Source organism: Actinia tenebrosa, unplaced genomic scaffold, assembly GCF_029948245.1.
Source record: "Actinia tenebrosa isolate PJP-AT-01 unplaced genomic scaffold, QUT_ActTen_1.0 PGA_scaffold16__25_contigs__length_10494907, whole genome shotgun sequence".
In the NCBI taxonomy this organism is placed as follows: domain Eukaryota; kingdom Metazoa; phylum Cnidaria; class Anthozoa; order Actiniaria; family Actiniidae; genus Actinia; species Actinia tenebrosa.
The window spans coordinates 3,815,183-3,834,102 of record NW_028292576.1 but is presented as its reverse complement, the minus strand read 5'-3'; the positions used below and the strand labels follow the sequence as shown (position 1 = coordinate 3,834,102).

The following is an 18,920-nucleotide window of genomic DNA, read 5'->3' as shown; positions in this document are numbered from 1 at the left end:
ATAGCGATTGATAAAAGCGAATGAAGGCCGGAGACTTGGAAGCGCCGCTCTGGATGGACAGTCCTCTCAGCATCAATTGTTCTGTCATACTTGTTCAAAGATTATTATTCTATCCATTAGATCGCGATGCCGTTCCCTCAACAAGGACTTGTGTATGACTATCGACTAGAAGATGGTGGTGCAAGTAGCACAGAAGACGATGAAGAAGAAGAGCAAAAATCAGCTGAGGTAAGTCGTCCCTTTCCGTCATTGCAAATGAAAGTAGAATCCTATTTATTCTGAAGTACTGTTTACTAAACGAGCAGGAGTGTTTTATCGGGTTTAAAACCCTGAGGCGTAGCCGAGTGGTATCAGACCCGATAAAACACGACCTGCGAGTTTATTGGACTACTTCAAAAACTTCGGTATAATAGACCCGTTTCGAATTCCAAATTACCGCTGTGTTTCTTGATTACAGACTCATTTGCACAGGGTTAGCCTCGAGTTTGTGCAGAATATTCACGTGTTCCAGTCAAGGTCCGTCGAGCTTCAAAGTGTTTGTATTGTTGAGGTTGTGCATTCTTTACTTTACCGTTGGTATTTGTGAATATTTAAGAGTGGCTGTCCGTAACGGTCGAGAATGGCGGGACAGCGAAGGAATTTTCAAATTTCTCATATTTTGTCAGAAGACAACCTTTGGTAAGCTCTTTTAAAAAATCCAGTTTAAAACTTCAAGCGCTTTTTTATTTTGGCGAATTTTACGAAAATCTAAAACTCGACTTCCGGTTCGCTCTGGACCGGTGTGAACAGCCCAAAATATTACCCATATTTAAGAAGGCCTCACTCGTTCAAAAATACTCCTATCGATCTGATACTTTTTCAACATTTTAACTAACTATCAGACTCCAAAAGGGATAAATAATATTTTTGGGAAAATATTTTGTTCTCGCTTTTTGGGATTTTTTTTCGATGGCATTTCAAGCAGCTACGACGCGAAGCAAATTTTAGCCTAAGTTGAATGCCCTAAATCATCACCTGGTATATATTTTATTTTCACTAAAACTATATGATCTGAAAGCTTGTTTATTGTAATTCTTTTCCTGAAAGTATCAGCTTTGGAACGCAAATACGTCCTCGCGATTAATCGACTCTTCTATGTAGCATACGGCGGTCTAATTTCGGATTCAGAATCAAAGCGCCTGCTTTATAAATACTCAAAAACTTTCTTGGATCACCCAGAATGAACATTTTAATCGTAAACAACATTAGTTTGATGACTGTAAACTATACTCCAGCTATATATTATTGACTTATTCTTTTGTACTGGAATGTTTTAGAGAGTAAGGACTTAAGCGTACGAATTCTAAGTTAGAAAAAAAACCTTTAGACCCCATCAAACGCAGGGTTTTTTTATTTTTCTCTTTTCTTTGTTTTTGTTGAATATACTTGCTCAAAATCCTCCCAAATTTCAATTAGTTCCACGTTATTCGTAGAAAAAACAAACTCATTTTCGTACTTTCTCAAAATTAATGGAATAAGTTAGAGGACATTATGATTGAATAAACAAACTGAATTAGTTGAGAAGCGTGGCACGTGAACGTCGATCACTTGTACCTTTCTTGAATTATATGAACTAAACAAACAACCTTTATGTTTTGTATTTTTTGTTTTTATCTCTTGTCAAAATTAATAATAACTAGTGACTAAAGTGCGTGCAGTTGCTTTCGTACTATTTCATTTAAGCCCCTTTCCCGATAACGTCACACATTTGATCCGCATCAACACTGCCTACTCTGCTTTTTTTCCCTTCTCTTTTGTTGCTGTTTTTGCTTGTTTTTATATGGGGTTTCAGAATTGATTGATTTAACTTGATTCTAAATGAAAAAGCCAAAAATCGTCCTTGTTTCATTAAGAGAAGTCAGTGGCTAACAAACCTGTTTCCTTTCCTATTCATTCGCCTAGAATAAACTGTTTGACAGGAACAACAAGTATCTTTTTACCAATAATAATAACATATTATATATATATATATATATATATATATATATATATATATATATATATATATATATATACAGCCATTTGCAAAAACTATGGCCGCTTCCAATACATATACGAGTATATCGAAAGCATATCAAGTATTATGGGATATCTTCCACTATATATTTTTCAAGTTGTCTATCATTAGGGCTTTCTGGAAAAAAATATCAAGAATGATATCCCGCCCTGTCTGATATACTTTCGATATAGTTGTATTTATATTTGAAACGGCCATAATTTTTGCAAATGGCTGTATATATATATATATATATATATATAACAAAGTATGTAATGTGGTCTATACTGGTGAAACAGTGCTCGATGCGTAGGGATGCAGAGCAACAGATATATAGTAAAGATTGGATTAAAGACGAGACATGTTCACTGTAACTCCGAGTTTCGTGCTTACGCACTCATCAGACAGACGTTTTTTTCAGAATGAGTGGCCGTGTTGTATCCGATATACAAACACGAGGCGTAGCCGAGTGATTGTATATCGAATACAACACGGCCACTCATACTGTAGATTGCTTATCAAACGTCTAGGTTAGTTCCTTTGTGTTTCACTAAAATTTTCAAAATTGAAGTGAATCTGGCCAAGAAAATCCAAGTTTAAGTTTATGCAAATGAAGACGAATCTATATCAGATATAAAACCTCCTTCATGGTCGTGATTTCTATTGTGTTTTCCTCATGAATTATTTATGAGTTTGATTTAAAAAAAAAAATATATATATATATATATATATATCAAATTATGCTTTACAACATTAATGTTTATAGCCAAGATTCAGGTAATAGCTGCTCAGTAGGCAAGCTAATCGTCGAGCTGAGCAGCCGGTTTTTTTTTTCTTTTTCTTATTCTTTTTTTTAACATTTTGACAGGAACAATTGTATGGTTTCTATCAATTACAGCCGCAATAGTAAACTACATTCTTAATTAAATGAAGGTATGGTGCTCTGGCGGCGGCTGCGTGCGAGTGCGAAGATTCTCTGTTCTTGAAAAGCATTTTTCTCTTGAGAGATGGTCGAAATCTCTTGAGAAACAATCGCTATTTGATCTTGCTAAGGCCGTCAAATACAAAGCTTGGAAGAGGGGGTTGGGGTTTCTACCGACCCTAAAATTCTCGTCTAGTAATATGAGGACCTCGGATTTATCTGCTGAAGAGGCTGGGCTCTCAAAGAAAATAAAAAGTCTGACCGCTTTATCAAAAAACAGAGAACCTACTTGGTCAACAAGCTCAACATTGAGTAAACCTTAGGAAGAAAGTTAAACCCAGAATTTGTAGAAAAGGTCATGAGACGTGCTCGAGGTCCCGACGGCTTGCGTCTTTTCAAGTACTCGGCCAGACCGTCCCTGAAGACCTTGCTATCTCCCCAAACGCAATAGAGGAAGATGATAATTTTCCCAGTACAATACTGTAGAAGCAGCTATCTCGACTTTCCAACCAGGGCCGTAACCAGAACTTTTACAGGGAGGGTGCACATCGAATAAAAAAATCGGCGGACCTTAAGCTTTTATGTGGGGGTGCACGTGCACCCTGTGCCCCCCCCCCCCCCCCCCCTGGTTACGGCCCTGCCAACTACAGCACCCTGTCACTTACGACCAATACGATATATGTTCCAATGGTGAAAAATGACAGACTTAAAAACTCTCTAGGTAACAATGCTGCAGATTTTCTGTGAGGCTCTAGAGTTACATGTTCCTGTTCCCCTAAAAGAGCAAAGCACCAAATACCTTGAATGTAGTTTACGATTGCGGCCGTAATTGATAGAAACCATACAATTGTTCCTGTCAAACAGTTCATTCTAGACGAATGAATAAGAAAGGAAACAGGTTTGTTAGCCACTGACTTCTCTTAAAACAAGGACGATTTATAAAAAACAGAGTAGGCAGTGTTGATGCGAATCAAATGTGTGACGTTATCGGGAAAGGGGCTTAAATGAAATAGTACGAAAGCAACTGCACGCACTTTAGTCACTAGTTATTATTAATTTTGACAAGAGATAAAGACAAAAAATACAAAACATAAAGGTTGTTTGTTTAGTTCATATAATTCAAGAAAGGTACAAGTGATCGACGTTCACGTGCCACGCTTCTCAACTAATTCAGTTTGTTTATTCAATCATAGTGTCCTCTAACTTATTCCATTAATTTTGAGAAAGTACAAAAATGAGTTTGTTTTTTCTACGAATAACGTGGAACTAATTGAAATTTGGGAGGATTTTGAGCAAGTATATTCAACAAAAACAAAGAAAAGAGAAAAATAAAAAAACCCTGCGTTTGATGGGGTCTAAAGGTTTTTTTTCTAACTTAGAATTCGTACGCTTAAGTCCTTACTCTCTAAAATATTCCAGTACAAAAGTATAAGTCAATAATATATAGCTGGAGTATAGTTTACAGTCATCAAACTAATGTTGTTTACGATTAAAATGTTCATTCTGGGTGATCCAAGAAAGTTTTTGAGTATTTATAAAGCAGGCGCTTTGATTCTGAATCCGAAATTAGACCGCCGTATGCTACATAGAAGAGTCGATTAATCGCGAGGAAGTATTTGCGTTCCAAGGCTAATACTTTCAGGAAAAGAAGTACAATAAACAAGCTTTCAGATCATATAGTATTAGTGAAAATAAAATATATACCAGGTGATAATTTAGGGCATTCAACTTAGGCTAAAATTTGCTTCGCGTCGTAGCTGCTTGAAATGCCATCGAAAAAAAATCCCAAAAAGCGAGAACAAAATATTTTCCCAAAAATATTATTTATCCCTTTTGGAGTCTGATAGTTAGTTAAAATGTTGAAAAAGTATCAGATCGATAGGAGTATTTTTGAACGAGTGAGGCCTTCTTAAATATGGGTAATATTTTGGGCTGTTCACACCGGTCCAGAGCAAACCGGAAGTCGAGTTTTAGATTTTCGTAAAATTCGCCAAAATAAAAAAGCGCTTGAAGTTTTAAACTGGATTTTTTAAAAGAGCTTACCAAAGGGTGTCTTCTGACAAAATATGAGAAATTTGAAAATTCCTTCGCTGTCCCGCCATTCTCGACCGTTACGGACAGCCACTCTTAAACACTGATACGAGGCTAACCCTGTGCAAATGAGTCTGCAATCAAGGAACACAGCGGTAACTTGGAATTCGAAACGGGTATATTCACAACCTTTAGTTGAAGTAGAGCGACCATATACCTCGCGAACATTAACTTTTATACTTTGATGGTCGTTGTACAGCAATGTCATGCGCAGTGAGGTTTGTACGTCACTGCCATCCGCAGTAAGTGCAAAAAAGGCTCCCACAAGTTGAAGACAACATGCCCATTTTTTCCCACCCTAACCCTAATTTTCTTGACGATTTTTGCCGACGCTAATATGTTTTTCATTCCTAAATGTACCACAGGGTTCCCAGTAAGCTCATTTCCACTGTTGTATCAGTAAAAAAAGTCCAACCTATACTGACCCCAATTATTTTTCTCATGCAGTAGGAAACACACTTATTTTTTTGTTTGGCCTTATATGACTGTCTCGGTAATGTTCTTGAGAAACATCGATGATAGTTGTTGCTTACTACTGTTTCGTTGCGGCTGTTTGTTGTCCTGTATAGAGGCTTTGTACCATCACGTGATGGCAGCCATGACACAATCTGGTCTAATCTGATTTATATGAGAAAAAATTCAGTTTCCCAGGGGAAAACGACTTGTTGTGCCTCCTGTCATGGCTGCCATTACGTGATTATCACGTGATATTGTTATGTGACATAATACATCATGCATTTGTCACTAGATCAAGTGGGTGAACTGGATGGATGGGTTACAAGAGTACACCATCCCTCAAGAGATGAAGTACTCAGACATCATTGTACCAACCATGGATTTAGTACGTGGATCTTTCATCATAGAGAAACTACTCGTTAATCACAAACAAGTAAGTCAATATAACGGCCCCTTGTACATTCTCGTACCCAATTCCTTCTCAGCTTTCTAACAAAAAAAGTCGTTTTATCGCTGAGAAGGGTCTGGGTACGAGAAAATACCCCATGTACTAAGACATGGATTACCTTTTGTTATGCCTCGGGAGTTAGTGTGTGTATTATCACGTTAAAAAAAGCGAGCATTTGACATCCATCATCGGCAGCCGTTATCTTGTTTTAGTGGCACGGAACCGTTACTCCCATTTTGAGTTGGTCTTTGCTCAGTCTTAACCTCGATTGTGTACAAATGTGTTCTTTTCTTTTATCAAGGTCCATTGTATAGACCAAATGCAAAACTCGAACCGATGTGAGGCGCTTTTAAAAGTTGTGAACGAAGGGATCTGGCATGATTCAAAACAATCTGGCGTGATTCAAAAGTCACGAATCATGCCAGATCCCTTTGTTCACAACCTTCATAGAAACTTTCTGCACAGTATTTGCATAAAAATAGAGTTCAATAGACCAGTTTCGAATTCCTAATTACCGCTGTGTTCCTTGATTACAGACTTATTTGCACAGAGTTAGCCTCGTATCAGTGTTTAAATATTCGCAAATACCAACGGTAAAGTAAAGAATGCACAACTTCAACAATACAAACATTTTGAAACTCGACGGACCTTGACTGGAACACGTGAATATTCTTCACAAAATCGAGGCTAAGCCTGAGTAAATGAGTCTGTAATCAAGAAACACAGCGGTAATTTGGAATTCGAAACTGGACTATTCCCGGAGAATAGAAAATGTATTGTTTTGGTAGCCCATAATGGCCGCTGTGACGTCACTGGAAAACACTCTATAGTACTGATTGACCGAGTTCAAAGTCTAATAAGAACTGACACGTACCATTTGAGAACTGGCTGCTCGGACGTAAGGCTGAGCAAAGAGAACTAGAAACTGTAGTATTGCGCAGTCGCAACCGGAAATACGTATACGTATTTTACTTCCGGTTACCATCTCTTTTTATCTGAACCATATAAATGCTATTTCTTTCTATCTAGGTGCTGTGTGTAGGACCTACAGGCTCAGGAAAGACCCTTTGTATAGCTGACAAACTGCTGAACAAAATGCCTGGTGCATATATGTCACACTTCTTGAACTTCTCGGCCCGTACATCAGCCAATCAGACGCAAGATATTATTGATGGTAAACTAGACAAGAGGTTGGTACACATCGTTGATCCCACTGAGAAGTTCATGGTTTTCCTACAAAACAGTATTTTCTTGAACAGATCAATTAATAGAATGATCGTAAAACAAGCCTTCGCGTGTTTTCCATCTGCTGTGGCAGAAATACACTGCAATTATTGAATATTTAACAATTATTCACCGAGTGGCGAAGCGAATATCGGGGAATAATAACCGGAACGAGGTTGAGAATATTATTCTCGATATTCACTGAGCCTGAGGTGAATAATTGTTTTAGTAAATACACAGGTGATTCTTTCAAAAAAAGAAAAAAAAAAAGATAAAAGACACATTTTTTTCCGGTAACAGCATGGCTGGCCGCCATTTTGGATTATCGCTGGAGGTGATTATCGTGTGATAATCTGAGTTTCTCGACCAATCAGCGCGCGAGATTTTCAATAATCACCTGTGTATTTATACTAAAGCTTTTCAAAGGTTTCCTTATTCAATTCAGACCACGTGTTATTCCCTAGTGTATCATTTCTTTGTTTAACGGATATACACGAATATGGATTTAACTCAAACAAAGAATCTTATTGTCAAGAGAATGACACGTGTTCTGATAAAGAAAAAATACTTCAAACCTCAAGAGGTCGAGGACGAGTTAAAACTGGGTCGAATTAACATTGCAGTGCATATTTGGGCCGTCTTAGGAGATGAAATAGGCACCATCTTGGGAATATGTAACCTAAAGCTCCACAATGCACAACTCGACCCAGATTTTGTCGTGCACTCGAAATGGCTATTTGAATGGGATGGATCTGGTTTACTTCTTATTGATTGGCTCAGAGATTGATTGTTGTACCATTTCAGGCGTAAGGGTGTATTTGGGCCACCACTGGGAAAGTACTATGTATTCTTTGTAGACGACCTTAACATGCCTGCCTTGGAAGTCTATGGAGCACAGCCTCCTATTGAGATCCTCAGGCAATTTTGTGACCACAGAGGCTGGTACGATAGAAAAGCTATTGGTAAGTATTCATATTTCCTTTACCCTAACCATTATGTATAAATCAAGAGATTTTTTTGTTCCACTTCTGCAGAGCTGGGTCTATGGTGCTTTGAAGGGGGTGGGGTGGTTGTTAACACTGAAGAGTGTCAATAGAACCCCTCGCACTAATAGACCAGTTTCGAGTTCCAAATTACCGCTGTGTTCCATGATAACAGACTCATTTACTCAGGGTTAGCCTCGAATCAGTGTCTAAATATTCACAAAAACCAACGGTAAAGTAAAGAATGCACAGAATAATACAAACACTTTAAAATTCCACGGACCTTCACTGGAAAACATTAATATTCTGCACAAAATCGAAGCTAACCCTGAGCAACAGAGAACTCGAAACTGGAGTATTCCCAATCTGAGAGTCAAAGCAAAAGAATTCCCTTCTTTTGAGTATTGAAATTTTTTGATGTTAATATGTTCAATTTTTTCGATGCCCAGGTAGGTATTTAGTGTAAGGGTTCTTTACAAAGATTCCACACTTAGTTCTTTGTTTTGCTTGATCCCAAGGGGATAGGGAAAGCTTACCTTCCCAAACCTACTATTTCCATCCTTGTTTTGAGTTCTAGTTTTTCTACTTAGCACGATATTTGCTTATGTTCGTTTTTTCAGGCTTGTTCCGTGAGCTGGTAGACATTACATTTGCATGTGCAATGGGTCCCCCAGGGGGTGGACGTAACCCAGTCACACCCAGGTTCTTGAGACATTTCAATCATCTGTCCTTCACTGAGCTAGAGGATGCTAGCAAACAGAGGGTCTTCTCCACCATCCTGAGGTCATGGCTAGGTAAGAGACACTGTGTTTTTGCTACTCGGTTTTATTTATTGCCCAATCTTGTACTCTCTCCATTTGCTCCATTTTTCTGTCCGTTCGTCTCTTTGTCTGTGTGTCTGACTGAATGATTGACCCACTAACCAACTAACTGACCGACTGACTGACTGTCCAACGTCTGACCACTAACCAACTGACAAACTGAACGACTTCCGACTGACCAACAAACCAACTGACCTACTGATTGTCTTTGCTAACCGGCCAATTCAACTTCCCATTCCTTAACTTTCTTCTTTATCACTCACACATTTTATTCCTATTTTTTCCCACTACAGAGAGAAACGTTGTACTTGCTAGGTCAACAGGTTAGCCAGATGAGTACTAGTGTGGAACAATAACATATAACACATGCATGATAACGACAATGATATAATAGACCTCTTTACCTTGGGAGTAATGTTTTCCCATTTCAGACCACGTGTCACTCTCTTGAGAATAAGATTCTTCGTTTGAGTTGTGTCCGTATTCATGTGTCTAACAATGAGCAAAGGTTTAAAAAAATCAAAAAAAACGCAAAAAATCTTATTCTCAATGAAATGGCACGTGGTCTGAAATGGGAGAACTTAATGCCCAAGGTAAAGAAGTCTATTCCAATAACATCACTGATAGTTAACATAGCACAGCACAGTGTATGCACTAGAATAAAGATAGTATCCCTTAACCACCGTAATATAATCTAACGTGGTAGCAAGTGCACAAAGTTATCAGTATTATTCGTTGCGAGAAAAATTCATAGCACATTTACACCCCCTCGCGAGTCAGAGATCTGAAAGAATAATGCACTCAACAATGAGAAAGTTTTTCCTAACCCAAGCATTTTTTCCATTTCACACGCCTTGGAAAGGGGATTTGGGTCACCCATATTTTACGCACCTCTCTTCTTTTAACGAAAGACTTTTAACGTATAATAGTGTTGCATAGCACTCGTATTTGCACCACGTATTTTGCACTTTACTCAAAATAGGATACACAGCACTTGTATTTTACAAGGCACCTTTTTGCGCATCATTCGTGTTTCTTAAAGTGCCTATCACCCTTCTGACAATATTCACAGTATTGATTCTACATGGGGTATGATGTTGAATAATCCGGGGAAAAAAATAGTTTGAGTGCGGCTTCTTGAAGTTATAAAGATTTTTCTGTGCCATATCTAATGCTCTGACGTATGAGGAGAGATCATTATACAAAACGTTACTAGTACAGATAAATTAAATTTAAAATACGTCATAGTTTTCCCCATTGCTCTTATAGAAATTATTGCAAGTTAGTTTTCACATAGAAGCCGGTGTTTCGAATTACAAGGAACAAGAAGTAACTATAAATGCCTCCTCATACGTCATAGCATAAGCATATGGCACGGAAAAACCTTTATAACTTCAAGAAGCCGCATTCAAAATGAATTTTTTTCGGGTTATTCGACATCTTACCCCTTGTAGAATCAAGACTATGAATGTTCTCAGAAGGGTGATAGCCACTTTAAATAACCTTTCTTTGTTACGATTTCTAATTAAATGAATGGTTTATCTAGTCGATTACAAAGGAGAAGGAAAAGAACTACTAGGCAACGCCCTTGTGGATGGTACAATATCGGTCTACAATACTGTCATCACACAGGTATGGCTAACGATTTCACTTCATTTTTATAAAAGACGCAGCCCTTTCTTATCTATAACCTTTCAACGCACTACAACAACAGTCATTCTCAAGACTACACTCACCCGGACGATCACATTTCACAACAAACTTCAACGCCTGGGTTCAAACCATTTACTCTTTTATAAATTAACATGTGTCGATGTACTTGTCTAGCTTCTTCCTACTCCAGCCAAGAGCCACTATACCTTCAATCTACGTGACTTGTCCAAAGTCTTCCAAGGTATCTTAATGGTACCAGCGGACAAACTGACAGAAAAAGCCGACCTCCTACGCCTTTGGTACCACGAGAACTGCCGTGTCTTCCAGGACAGGCTGGTTAATGCAGAAGACACCAAGTGGTTTGATGACCTGATGAAGGAGAGGTTATTGACAGGGTTTCAGACGAGTACGGATGAGGTTATTAAAGAATCGCCGATGATTTATGGGGACTTTATGCTGCCTAACGCTGAAGTCAGTGTGTACAACGAGATTACTGATTATAACAAGGTAGTGCTTTATTCACGTAGAGTGCTTTATGATGATTAAGATAATAGTCCCCTTCACAGTTCCCTGCGCCATCTTGAAAGGTATCCGTGCCTTTGCATCGAAGCGAGACGAACGGTGAGCTTGCAATGATAGAGACGTGTGAATAATTGTCCAAGGTGTTAAAAACAGGTCTCTATCATTGCCCGCTCACCATTCGTCTCGCTGTGAAAAGGACTATTGGTGATTGTCATGGCGATTGTAATGTTGTTGATGACGATGATTAAGGTGATATTGGTGATAATGATTGTTAATGATGATGACGATATTTAAAATGATTGTGGTGGTGATCTGATGATGATAGAGGTGTTGCTGGTGTTAATGTTGATGATTGCTATAATCGTTATTCGTGGGCTCCTATTGATATCAGGTTTCTATCGTTTTCGTTTTTACAGATGATTAAGATTCTAGAAGAATACCTCGAAGACTACAACCAAATCAACACAGCTCAAATGAAGCTGGTATTATTCAGCGATGCTGCCCGTCATTTGGCTCGTATCAGTCGTATCATCAGACAGCCGCTGGGTAACGCCCTTTTACTTGGCATGGGTGGAAGTGGTAGACAGAGCTTGACCAGGCTGGCTGCTCACATGTAAGTTTTACCATCAAAGTTTGGAAAAAACTAGGGAATTCAAGACCCCCTCCCCCCTCCCTTCCCCCGGATATTCAAGAGTATGAATAATTTAAAAGAGCATGCCAGTGTAGTCCAATCGCCTCCTAGTCCTGGTTCCCACTTTTTTCTCTCCTCAAAACATAACGAATTAAGTTCCTATTAAATCTGTCAAATAAATCGATACAAGTTTTAAAAAAGGTTGACAACACGAGTTAGCCCACTTTTGTTTTAGTTTTCAAAAAAACCTCTTTTTCCTAATATAGTGGTCTACCACTAATAGACTACTAGTAGCTCAACCAATCAGAGCGCAGGATTTGTGATAGACCATTAGTAGGTATAGACCCCTTACATGTGACGTCAAAGCAGCTCGATCTGGGGGACAAAACAAAAGAATTCCAATCTCCTTAGAATTGGAACCTATTGTTTTGTCCCACAGATTGAGCTGCATTCCAAAGTGCTGCAAGGGGTTTTTAGGCTAACAACTATTATCCCATGTCTTTTAGAGCCGAGTACGAGTGTTTCCAGATAGAGTTAGCCAAGAACTACGGTATCTCCGAATGGAAAGAAGACATCAAGAAGATCTTAATGAAGGCTGGTGTCGAGAACAAATCTGTAGTATTCCTCTTCAGCGATACGCAGATCAAAAGCGAGACATTCCTCGAGGATTTGAACAACATCCTTAACGCGGGAGACGTGCCTAACCTGTTTGCTATGGACGAGCTGGATATTATTTACAGTGCTCTCAAGCCTGTAGTACAAGATGAGGGACTACAGCCTACTAAGGCTAACTTGTATTCGGCTTTTACTAAAAGGGTCAAAGCAAATACACATTCAGTTGTATGTATGAGGTATGTGAAGTATATATATATATATATTTGGATCCGTTGTTAGCGGAATGCCATTGGTTTACAAAACCCAGAGGTTGTTTCAGGGTTCAATCTGTGAGTTAGCTGCCTTAACTTTGATCAACGCAGAAGCTGTTTCAAATTGTTAACAAAATTTGAGAGCTTTTTGTTGAAGGCCAAAGTGAGTAAAAGATGGGCAGAATTTGCCAGATTCCAAACGATGATTAATCTTTGATTTTAAATCCTCAGCCCCATCGGTGAAGTGTTCCGTGCTCGTCTTCGACAGTTCCCATCGTTAGTAACGTGTTGTACTATTGACTGGTTCTCGGCTTGGCCATCTGAGGCTTTACGATCTGTAGCTTCGTACTTTCTTAATGAGATCCCTGAACTGGAAGATTCTGGATCCACTGAAGGCCTGGTATGAAATTTTATAGAATACCTGTTATAAATCTTGCGTTCTGATTGGAGGGGTGCGCTTGCTTTATGAGGACACACAGCACGCGCGCGCACTTTCTATTTCATATTTATAAAATACCTGTCATAAATCTCGCGTTCTGATTGGTTGGGAGCGAGTGCTTTATGAGAGCCCACAGCACGCGCGCGCACTGTCAGTTGGGCGAAATAGAAATAGAAAACGCGCGCGTGTGCTGTGTGCAGTTATAAAAAGCACTTGGGGATTGACAGAACACTCGAGAAGTGTAGAGAAGCACTCCGCTACTTGTCGTCTTCTCCTAACACTTCTCTCGTGTTCTGCCAACCCCGTGTGCTTTATAACTGCACACAGCACACGCGCGCGTTTTCTATTTCTGCAGTCTTAGTATTGGAATAACATGGTTATCTTATTGGTCTCTTCTAGGTATCCATCTGTGGCGAGATCCATCAGTCTGTGGCAAAGAAGTCAGAACTTTACCTGGCTGAGTTATCCAGACATAACTATGTAACACCAACAAGGTATGGTTATCTACACCAAGTCATTGTGCGTGGTCTCTCATAGTATTATTTTAATTACTATTAGTATCGTTCTTATAGGTTTTTGGGCTGGGGTAATCTTTTTACTGGGGTTGGGCTTGATGGATAACCCAGTAAGGTATGGCTGTTATCTACACCAAGTCATTGTGCGTGGTCTCCCATAGTGTTATTATAGTGCAGTTTTCGTATGACCGTGAAAAGCTCTGTGCCGTAAGCGTGAAGTGCCGTGACCGTGATACTTTCTAGAATTTTAATTGGCTGATTTTTTTCACGCGCAATATGATTGGTCTAAAAGTGCCGTGATCTTGGCGTGCCCGTGTCCGCGCCGTGTTTATGCCTTGTTCCGGGTATTTGATTGGATGGAGAGTAAATTCTCGTGCAATGTGATTTGTCTGGCGTATCCCTTGCTGTGTTACGACCGTGTTCGTGCCGTGAACTTTTCACGGTCATGCGAAAACTGCACTAATTCTTATTAATATCGTACTTATAGGTTTTTGGGCTTGGGTAATCTTTTTCTATGGTTGGGCTTGATGGATAACCTAGTAAAGAACTTCGTGTCTTGTTGTTGTTCCGCCATGTATACATTTTTTTGTGTACTAAATCTGTCAAATCAAAAAAATAGTGCCTATAAATTCAAAATACTGTTGTTGTTTTTTGCTTGATATTAGTTCTTGTTTCTTCCAGTTATCTTGATCTGCTCGGAACGTTCCGTAAACTGATCGGTGTAAAGAAATCCGAGTTACAAAACGCCCGTAACAGAACCAAGACTGGTCTCGATAAGGTTGGTAAAGCTACCTTGGTTTACTCTCGTTGCTGCCCTCGTCCCATTTGAACATTTCTTGATGCTATCTATCATCATCAAGCGGAAACATACGGTTTCTACTTACTTACAGCACGTACATGGTACGACATGCTGTAACATTGAAATGGTTTCCCATAAGAATGGTTATCGTATGAGTCAGAAACGTATGGTACTGACTTACTGCAAGTACACGGTACGACTTGCTGTAAGATTGAAATGGCTTCCCACAAGAATGGCTATCGTATGAGTCAGAAACGTATGTCTTCCCATTGTCCTCCAGTACAATTCATCCTGCCATAACGTGTGGTTACGGCTACGCTAATATATTACCAACAATTACGAATTTGTCATATCGTTTCCCACTTATTTGAAAACCACTCTTAAACCATGCCAGCCATCCAGTTATACGTATCAAAACAAGAGGCCCTACTATCCCAGTCATGTCGAATAGGGTTAGTGATGATATGCTGGTTCATTTTGATATGTCTTATTTCTCCGCATCTGTTCTAAATAGCTTCTGACTACAGCTGATGAGGTGGTTAAGCTCCAAGAAGAACTAGAATCGATGCAGCCTTTACTTACTCAAGCCAAACAAGAGACTGTAGAGACAATGGAGCAGATCAAAGTAGACACGGTAAAAACGCTTAGATTTCTATCTTTTATTTACTTATTTATTTTTATTTAAACATATTAACTCTCTGTGTTCGCTCCAAGAGCTAAGCTCATCGTGGGAGATTACGCAGAACATAATTACAATTTTTTTTGGAGTTTGTAGGAAAAAGGAAAAGAAAAATTAGTTTAACATATTAGCAAGAAAAAAACAAACAACATATATATAGAAAAAGTACAATGGAAAAGAAAATATATCTACAAAATCATTCAAGCGTTCTTTACTCTATACAAATCTTTTGGTGTCTATCAAATCTTGTTGGAATTTGTGTCTAATTTGCTTTATTTCCTCTTACCCGGGTTCTCCGTAGATTGTTGGATGTGTTCTCTCCCTTCAACACAAGGGCTTTATTTATGAATGTGTTTTGTACTAATAGTGAAAGTGGTGGTGGTGGGCGTTAAACGGACCTTACAGAAGAGAAATCGTATTTGTTACAGTATTTTTGAATGTTTTGTACATAGTGAATGTAGTGGTAGTGGGCGTGGAGCGAACGTCACAGAAGAGGAATAGATGTTGTTACAGTATTAACGTCGATTGATATTAACAGCTCGCCACGAGAATACAACAAACCTTTAGTTACCTTTACTCATAAAATAAAGATAAATACACGGGACTCTATATTTTCCGTCATCATGTTTTGTTTTGTTTTGCCTCTTTGCAAGATCGCCGCCGTATCGTCAAACTAGTCCATTATCATGATGGTTTCTGTTCTGTTCGTTAGGTGGTTGCTAATGAAACCAAAGTAGTTGTCCAACGAGAGGAGGCAGAAGCTGCTAAGAAAGCCGTTGAGACCCAGACTATCGCAGATGATGCGCAGAGAGACTTGGACGAGGCTCTGCCAGCTTTGGTAAGTAGTTATATAATCTGTTACGTATTCTTAAACAATATCATTGGACAAGTGTGGGATAAATAGTTCATCTCTATATCTTTGTTTGTTAGGAAGCGGCTTTAGCAAGCTTGAAGTCACTGAACAAGAACGATGTAGTCGAGGTAAGTTTAAAAAAATATGATTCGATCTGTGAGTAAACCGTGTCTCAGGAAGTGAAATCTACAAATGGATTTACTGCCTATTGGTTGCGTGGCAAACAACGTATTTGTTTATAGATACAGTCACTACAGACACCCAGTATCAAATATTCCAACATGGGGGGGGAGGAGGGGTGGGGATATAGCTTGGTACCCACCAACTATATCAGTAAAATTTGGTCCCTATTTTAGACCATTTTAACCCTGCCCCTAATCAAAGGAATACTTGATTAGTTCTATTTGTTCGTGTTTGATAGATTCGAGCATTGCAGCGTCCTCCTCTCGGAGTCAAGATCGTCATCGAGTCTGTGTGTATCATGAAGGGTGTTAAACCAAAGAAAGTGGCAGGAGAAAAGGTAATAGCTGTAGTAGTCGCAGTATCATGGCATACACTCTTAGGAACTTTATTTGAAAGAAGAGAAATAATGTGTTGAAGGTTATTTGGCCGCAAATGACTGTACGATATTTGGAATAGAGGACCAATGACTGAGCCTTGTGGTACCACAATATTAAAAGGTAATAGCTGTAGTAGTCGCAGTATCATGGCATACACTCTTAGGAACTTTATTTGATAGGAGAGAAATAATGTGTTGAAAGTTATTTGGTCACAAATGACTGTACGATATTTGGAATAGAGGACCAATGACTGAGCCTTGTGGTACCACAATATTAAAAGGTAAAAGTAGTAGTCGCAGTATCATGGAATACACTCTTAGGAACTTTATTTTGAAGAAGAGAAATAATGTGTTGAAGGTTATTTGGTCACAAATGACTGTACGATATTTGGAATAGAGGACCAATGACTGAGCCGTGTGGTACCACAATATTGGTAATAAAATTTGCAGTGATTTATAATAGCATTTCTTCTTATCTAGGTTGGAACTAAGGTCGATGATTACTGGGAACCTGGTAAAGCAATGCTGCAAGATCCTACAAAATTTCTAGAAAGTTTACTTAAGTATGATAATGATAATATCCCTGATGCTGTCATCCAGAAGATACAACCTTATATCGACATGGAAGATTTCACGCCTGCCGCTATTTCGAAGGTAAAATTACATAAGAGGCCCTATGACTGAGCTGAGTGGTACCCCCATTTTGTTGTACAACACCCTCAAATCAATATAAAAGATTTTACGCGTGCCGCAATTTCAAGGTTAAAATTACCAAAAGGCCCATAACTGAGCTGTGTGGCACCGCAAACTTTGTTTGTTATTTTTTATTTATCTTTGTTTATTTAATTAGGTCTCCAAAGCGTGCACATCAATGTGTTTGTGGGTTCGTGCCATGCACAAGTATCACTTCGTTTCAAAGGCTGTCGCCCCCAAAAGGGTATGTATTCTAAAAGGTTTTGTTTTTTGTTTTTATGAAACATGAAAAGAAGGAGGAAAGTGATAGTAAGGGATTCCATTAGCCCATCCATGTAATTTGCATTGCCCTTACTTACTGACGAAGGTCGCAATACCAAGGCTGAAACGTTTGAATAAAATCTTGAATTGCATAAATTGAATACATGACAACCCTACATTCTCAGAAACCAATCTTTTAAACTACCCATTCCACACTAACACACGCACTTTGTAAATTCGCTTCTTCAAAGCAGTTATCTTATATGGAAGGAGGTAGTTCATTGTTAAACAAGAAAAATTTGCATTCAGAATGCAGCCCTATAATCAATTGCATTCCCCCCCCCCCCCCCCCCCCCACCCACCCACCTACCCACGATCACAATTAGTAGATTAATCATTGATACTATGAGAAGAGTTTCTTTATGCCATCTATGTTGAAGAACAAACATTCAAACACTGCAAACTTTCTATTGATAAAGAAGTATCGAGTGAAGACTTCATTTTAGGGATATGTTTTTGGTAACAAATGGTACTTTCACAGGAAGCACTTCAAAAAGCAACAGAAGATTTACACGAGACGCAAAAAATACTAGATGCAGCCAAGGCTCGTCTGACAGACGTTGAAGAAGGAATAGCATCACTACAAGCAAAATACGAGGAATGCATCGCAAAGAAACAAGACCTTGAGTTTAAGACTGAACAGTGTTCTGCTAGGCTGACCAGAGCCGAAAAGGTAGGCAGTTGTGACATTTTTATTTGCATAGTCATCACCAATAACATCAACATCATCACTAGTAACCAAAAGTGACAACAGAAACAAAAATCGACGACAACATTGTTGTGCGTTTTGAAGGCCGTTCAAAATTCCTGCAACATGTTGCCGCGAGAAAATATCGTTAAAAATTGTAATCGTGCGCAATGTCACACGGGAAAAATCGTTGTTTCAAATCGTATCTTGGCGCGATGCGCCATAATGATCACTAGCACCACAAACAGTCAACATGAACAACAATACCATCAACATGGTTAACGCCAGTCGACATCTGTGCTACCACTGTTGTTGTTGGTTATGAAGACCATTATCATTATCATCATAATCACTAGCAATACTAAACTAAGACATGTACATCTGTAACAACATCATCAACGCAAGTCAAAATCGACGTTAACACTGCCACCGTTGATGATCAAGAGTAATATCCTCAATATCGTCATCAACATCACCACGACCATCATATGACACCTTGAACATTATCATCACTACCATCACCATCATCATCATCATACGACATTAACACCATCATTAGCAGCAGCAGCACCATTATCATACGACATCAACAACATCATCATTAGCAGCAGCAGCACCATCACATCACCATCACCATCATCATACGACATCAACACCATCATCATCATTAGCAGCAGCACCATCACCATCATCCTACGACATCAACAATATCATCTTGGTTT

At 39.0% G+C, this 18,920-nt stretch overlaps 1 protein-coding gene across 1 annotated transcript in view; it reads left to right on the top strand.

Moving 5' to 3' along the window:
• The window catches only part of LOC116292435 (dynein axonemal heavy chain 1), a 72,480-nt gene that overhangs the window by 33,396 nt on the left and 20,164 nt on the right, over positions 1-18,920 (top strand). Inside the window, exons 39-57 of the mRNA XM_089030945.1 lie at positions 121-228; positions 5,797-5,937; positions 6,982-7,142; positions 7,981-8,138; positions 8,780-8,953; positions 10,527-10,612; positions 10,808-11,140; positions 11,572-11,768; positions 12,293-12,637; positions 12,884-13,052; positions 13,491-13,585; positions 14,288-14,384; positions 14,920-15,039; positions 15,797-15,922; positions 16,015-16,065; positions 16,359-16,457; positions 16,977-17,150; positions 17,347-17,433; positions 17,992-18,183. Coding sequence (XP_088887071.1) covers positions 121-228; positions 5,797-5,937; positions 6,982-7,142; positions 7,981-8,138; positions 8,780-8,953; positions 10,527-10,612; positions 10,808-11,140; positions 11,572-11,768; positions 12,293-12,637; positions 12,884-13,052; positions 13,491-13,585; positions 14,288-14,384; positions 14,920-15,039; positions 15,797-15,922; positions 16,015-16,065; positions 16,359-16,457; positions 16,977-17,150; positions 17,347-17,433; positions 17,992-18,183 — 2,913 coding nt within the window. The remainder of the gene's footprint in view (positions 1-120; positions 229-5,796; positions 5,938-6,981; positions 7,143-7,980; positions 8,139-8,779; positions 8,954-10,526; positions 10,613-10,807; positions 11,141-11,571; positions 11,769-12,292; positions 12,638-12,883; positions 13,053-13,490; positions 13,586-14,287; positions 14,385-14,919; positions 15,040-15,796; positions 15,923-16,014; positions 16,066-16,358; positions 16,458-16,976; positions 17,151-17,346; positions 17,434-17,991; positions 18,184-18,920) is intronic.